Source organism: Ixodes scapularis, unplaced genomic scaffold (assembly GCF_016920785.2).
Source record: "Ixodes scapularis isolate PalLabHiFi unplaced genomic scaffold, ASM1692078v2 ptg001212l_1___fragment_1__unscaffolded, whole genome shotgun sequence".
Lineage (NCBI taxonomy): Eukaryota > Metazoa > Arthropoda > Arachnida > Ixodida > Ixodidae > Ixodes > Ixodes scapularis.
The window spans coordinates 2,680,281-2,686,280 of NW_024610117.1; the positions used below are offsets into that span (position 1 = coordinate 2,680,281).

Consider the following 6,000-nt stretch of genomic DNA (forward strand, 5'->3'; position numbering starts at 1 on the left):
GAAAAATCATTTTAGAAATCCTGGTTGACCCCATAGACGGTTTTTCAGTAGGAGAGGGAAAGGACGTTCCATGCAATGGGGCCCCATGGGAACGCCGGGGCAGAGACGCGGACATCAGCGGTCCCAAATGGCGGTCGCGATGAACCCCACTGGCGACGCTTTAATATGAAGAAAGAAGCAGCAAAACAACACATGTAAAGTCTCTACCCTTATATTTTCTAGCTTACGTTGCAGGAAAACACCGGAAGCTCGCATTTTGTAAAAATAAATAAAGTTGACAAGCGCTCGAGCAACTTCAGCCCGTCGCGGTAAAACGAACACTGTTAACTTTTCGTCTGCTTTCTTTCTCCGCTTTTCTGTCGTTCTCTTTGTCGTTCTTTCTCTCGCGGGGCTGCCGATGTCAGCGCCGAAGATTTGCCGCGTTTCACTCCCGTTTTGGCGCCCTAGATTGAGGCGCCGCACACGTAATCTTCATGATGACGACGAGTTTAAGGCTACTCCTTTTGACACAGGTGGTTGCAAAACAATTTGTTCGTACCGAGCCAAGAAGAAAATAAAATAGCTCTAGAAACAAAACACATATATTGTAACTTCTCCTGCGTTCTTCGCCACCAAATCTCCAACCTCCTCTTAGTTTTTTCGGTCGCTTCTCTGCACTCTTCCCTTTGCTCCGTTTCCACTGCGACGCGCGTTTCGTTCGCATTTGGACGTTAGCTGCAGCAGCCCTGTTCGCACTAGAAATCTTATGTAGCGGCATCTGTCGGCAGCAACCACGACTAGGCGAGGACGGTCATGCCATCGACTCCAAATGCCGTCATCAAAGATTGCATAAAACAGTTTTTTTTAATCATTATTTAACGAGGTAATTTTGTCCGTTAATAAAGCTGCCTAGCCGCAACTCTGTAGTAAACACGTTAACGAGGTGATCCCGTAAAGGACATAATCTCGTCCGTTAATATAGCCACCTAGCGGCACATTTGTAGTAAATGGCATAGTGATACGTTGAGAAACCGATTTTCGAACCGTATAATATGATTTTGAATACTTAATGTACACAAATGCTGTCGAAGAAGTGCATAAATACAAACTATTGTAACCTCTTCGCTTAGTTTTTATTCAATCAACATACAATTGGAGTACTTAAAAAAATAATCTTACAAACCCTTACTGCTCTATGAGTCAATTCAGATCGCCTATTCGGTAATTATAGGGACTAACATCATTTGCTAATTGTTCTAAAACCTGTCAAACTCTGCCTACAAAATAGCTATATATGAGGGTTTCATTTCTGTCCAAACAGATTTCTTAAAAAAAAGCAGTGAATGTTCCATTAATGCGTATTCGGCCAGTGAGGTATAAGGCCAAGGAAAAATATTATAAGTGTTATTCACGATAACCCAAATAACTAATTAAAATGTGTTATTGAACTTATTTATAATTAACCAGACACTAGAGGTCCTCTGACGCCGCCCTCTGGTGTCTGCGATAATTCCGATGTAATCTGTCATGTATTAAGTGGTATGGAGTCGCCATCTAGCAAATACACAGTAGACCGCGCCACTCTGCGGAGCACCGCAGCTCATGTTTGGGAGCGCTCGCACTCGTAGACGTTGCACTGTCAAGCCGTCCATCGTTGTTCTGTAACCGTACATCTTTTTGCTTAGAGAAAGCTATGTGCTCGTGACGTAATTATCTCGCGACCAGGATCTAACATAATTTATCTTTGATATCAATTTTAATTAAGAAATCTACCACTCATGAATGTAATGTCTGATTTTTTTTAGGATGCTTAGAGCCCATAGATTGAGTGATGACCATAAATAGATAAATAGACTGTCACAGAAAGTAGTTTAGTACCCTGTTAAGTCCAGGCGGAGCCGACGCTGCGAGCTGATGGAACCAGTCAGACAACGTCAAGAACGTACCAACATACTGTTCGTTATGTCCATGTGAGTGTTCTACCATCACTGAACTAATCATAAACAAAAAGCTCATTACCTCGTAGCGTCGGCTGCGGCTGGGTATTCCTCGAAATGATCACATACGCGCTGATTTTGGCGTGTGGCGCTTTGAAAGCCATAGATAGCATTAAAGAGGCTCTGCAACGACCTTTTATTGGGTTTTCATTTGCACCGAACCTGAGTGCACTGACCGTAGTAACTTAGTGAACTTTTTTTTCCTTTTCGAATTTTGCTTTATTTTGAAAGTTACAGGTATATTAAAATTACAAAATCAGGCAAAAAATAACCTCCTTCGTGACATCCTTGGCCCTCTGTCCCCCTTTTCCCTCGTCCGCGGACCGCAGGGACTGAGGAATTTGCGGAGGGAGGGAAAGATGGAGAAAGGAGGTGAGGCCGAGGAGGGATAGCTGCCCGGCAACGGGGCAGCTTTCGCTCCTCGGCTGACCAGGACCAACAACTTCCCGATTTCGTAACATTCCGCGCGCGTTCGACACAGTGGACCGCTCCCCGTAGGAGGAGGAGGTTTCCGCGTCGTCCGGTTAAAATATGACGAACTGATATTTAGTCAACTGTCTCTGTTCCTCGGCTTGCTCGCACCACAAGAGAAGTGGAAACCGGAAAAAAAAAGTAGACGCTTAAATAGGATTGTAGGGCCCCTTTAGTACTTTGTCACTGTTTGCGGGGAATAACAGGATTTTAGGTTATTTCTTAAGTACCATTGGGGTACAAGCGCAAACTTTCTTTGTGATATCTATGCGACGAGAGGAGTTAGCGCTTGAAAGGGTCAGAGTAATTTAAAAGCTCCAATAGCGGAAGTAGACTTGGAGATTCCCATCGCCTCACTACTCCTGAAACGGTTCCTGTACATGCGCAGTAAACACATCAGCTGGGAGCAAACATACTTATTTATAAAAATGGGTCTGATGCATTACTTTTTTTTTATTGGGACCACGGTATAAGATACCAAATTAAAAAAAATAAAAAAAAATAAACGAAGAGCTCTGCAAAGGGAGAGCAACCGTACATTGCAAATACAAGAAAGAATAAAAGCACAGAAGACGGGGACGGAAAGACAAGTTCCGTTTCCATCTCCCTCCTCTATGTTTTTATCCTTTCATTTATTCGTATCTAATTCATCAACACGCTCCTTTTTAATTAATACTGCAACTCTTTGTTATCAAGCGGCTTACAAGTGCCTAGTCATTTTAATTGGTAATACTAATTTGCTAAATTTTCTAGTTATTTGTTTATGGGTCGAGGTGTGAATAGGATAATCGTAGAGCGCATTCATAAACGCAATAATGAAGGTGTTTGTGACAAGATACGCTTTGCGCACTTCTTTTAATGAGTCTAAAATGAAAGCCCACGAAATATTCGAATTCAGTTTGTCGCTCTTTATTGGTTCCACTGAAATGTATCATCGGCTGCGGTCGGCCTTAAGGTGAATCGGAGTATACCGGTGCGGCTCTCTCGCCTTGCGCTTCAGGAAAGACGATGGTGTCCTTCGTACCTTTCCTTAGGCGACTCGGTGGGTGCCGGTAACAAATGGCGATCTCATTCCCACGCTGCAATATGACTTGCTTTACGTCAGTCATCAGCTTAGATAGTTTAGCCCTTCTGCCTGGAGTTTACTGGCAGCGAGAATCCAGGCGAACACGAAGCAAGTCGAAATGAATTCACTCGAGTTACGATTTCAAGACTACATGTTTTGATGTTCCAGCACTGCGTCAAACACCGATGCGTTAAGAAGACGATGTACCAGCCACCCAGGCCAGCGTGGCCTACACGTTATACAACCCGGTTAACGACAACCCCCACAACACGGAGGACACAGAGAAATTGGTGGTGGAATGGGTATAACTTGAGACAAGACAAAACAAACCCCGACTCGAAGAGAACCTATCACTCGAAGATGGACCCAGTACAGGGCAAGATGTCTCATTCGCTCGTGGAGACGGCCAGGGCTACGCTCCCACAATAATTTAACTGCGCCGAATGTCGGACAGAGCCACCCCGCTCGAGGACACACACGGAAATTGTCAAAACCACCTGCCTGAAGTACGACCGCGAATATGCAAGAAATAAAGTGATAGCTGTAGCGCCAGTCTTGTAACTATATAGTCTGTTTTACTTGGTTGATTTAACGATAGGTTGCATGCGCAAGGGCATTTCGTAGTTGGAGTTACCGGAACAATCTGCTGAAACGCCCCACTACTTGAGCAATATACTCCGTTTCACTGTACGATGTACCACATGGTGGCAATGAGGCACCGGCGGCAATCCATAGCGTGGAGTGGGTCACGTGACCTTCCGAATACGTGGAACGACGTTCTGTGAGAGGTCACGTGGTACACGCAGATCGCTGAATTGGCAGACATTGCTCGTAATGTCCGTTGCGGCAGACAGCAAGGTTATACGGAGTAGAGAAACGCGCTAAAAATAAATTTCATGCATACGGTCCCTGTTATTATTATCGAATCATGTTCAGATATATGAAAAACCTCTGTCTTCTTATGCTCGGTTTCATTGGAGAATTACCATTTATGAACTGAAATTATCTGCGCGTCTTCGCTCCATACTCTGTACAGTTATTCGGGAGGAGGACAAACCGTGATGCCCCAAGCGGTTAACTTTAAAACTACACGGATGGGGACAATAAATACAATGACTCAGCGCTCGGCCGACATAACCAAACGCGGCGTCAGCGTTCGGCTGGAGTTCGTGTTCTCCGGTGACGCCGAGGAGGGCTCTTTTGTTACCACTCCGGCCTGCATGAACAATGGAGCATGCACGATGTCCAGTTCAGCACCGAAGCCGAAATGGGTCAAGCTCGCACTCTCTGACGACTGCTTTTGGGAGAGATCCGGTACTTAACCGCACTTCGTCGATTGTTAGTATTTTTTACATTACACTGTGCCCCGCGCTCCATTGTAGAAGATGAGATGGACATGCCCATAAAGCCTGTGGGCATGTGCACAGGTCTTGTGTTGAGTAAACACCGAGGTGTGAGGAAACAAATGGGTAAGAGCTCCTGCCCATTAACGAGCTACATTTGCAGGACTGTTAGCTTTGAACCACTTGTTTGTTTTGTTGCTAATTTTTGTTATAACTTTGAAAATTTTCTCTCTCTCATGTAATTCCCCTGAACGAGGCCTTTAAGTGTGAAATGAATGAATTAATGATTAATAAAACAATCCTAGAAAAGGTATCGTCAATTTTATAACATTTGTCGCTGCAAAAATGGCATTAAAAAGTTGCACTTTTGTAGAAAGGTATTATTAGATCACAGAAGGAATTTGGGATCGAACAAGCGATATGCATGCCCATATCACATAGAACTCCCTATGCGTATTGCCGCTTTCCAACGTGGAACCTCCAAGAACTGACAGGTATTATTTTAGTGGTTTTCATGTTAAACATGTACGTCCACAAAATCATCCCAAATAAACTATGTAAAACGAACTGGCACCTCTTTCAATATATTCATGAAGATCGCATTTCGATCTATTCTGTATTATGAATCTCACCAAAAGTGGTCATTCGAGCATTTCCACTACTCGGTCGTTCTTAAAGGGGTACAAAAACAAAAATTGAAAGATTCAAATTTCGTTCGGAAATGAGTCAAGCACGACGGATAATAACCGTAAATGATAATCGCACGTTTGTATTTTCAATGACTGGCTATATTTTTGTTCCAAACGGTGCATGTGCTCGAGCAAGCGCTCGAAGAGATGCGAACGGAGAGCGCGATGCGTCATGGGATATCCGGAGGAAACAAAACAGAGAAAAAAAGTCCCCCGAACTTGTGACGTAGCAAGCCTGACGTGGTTATGAGCTTTGCTATTGGTGGCATTGTAAACGCTATGGTGGTGCCAATAGCTCAACGCGTCACAGCCGAGCCGTTCGAAGTGCCCGTGGGGTGACGAGCGTGTGACTGACCCAAGGACCACGTAACTTCCACAGCGCTGTCAGCTTAGCGGTGAGCGGAATGGGAAAAACAAGTTTTGTCAAAATTTTGAGCGACGAGCTTATCTTCTAG

General features: G+C 44.3%; 1 protein-coding gene across 1 annotated transcript in view; it reads left to right on the top strand.

The window, feature by feature from the left end:
• The window catches only part of LOC115311255 (snake venom metalloproteinase ACLF-like), a 49,794-nt gene extending 45,852 nt beyond the window's left edge, over nt 1-3,942 (top strand). The window contains exon 14 of the mRNA XM_040220298.2: nt 3,682-3,942. Within this exon, the coding sequence (XP_040076232.2) occupies nt 3,682-3,942 (261 nt within the window). The remainder of the gene's footprint in view (nt 1-3,681) is intronic.
• Nucleotides 3,943-6,000: the final 2,058 nt, after the last annotated feature.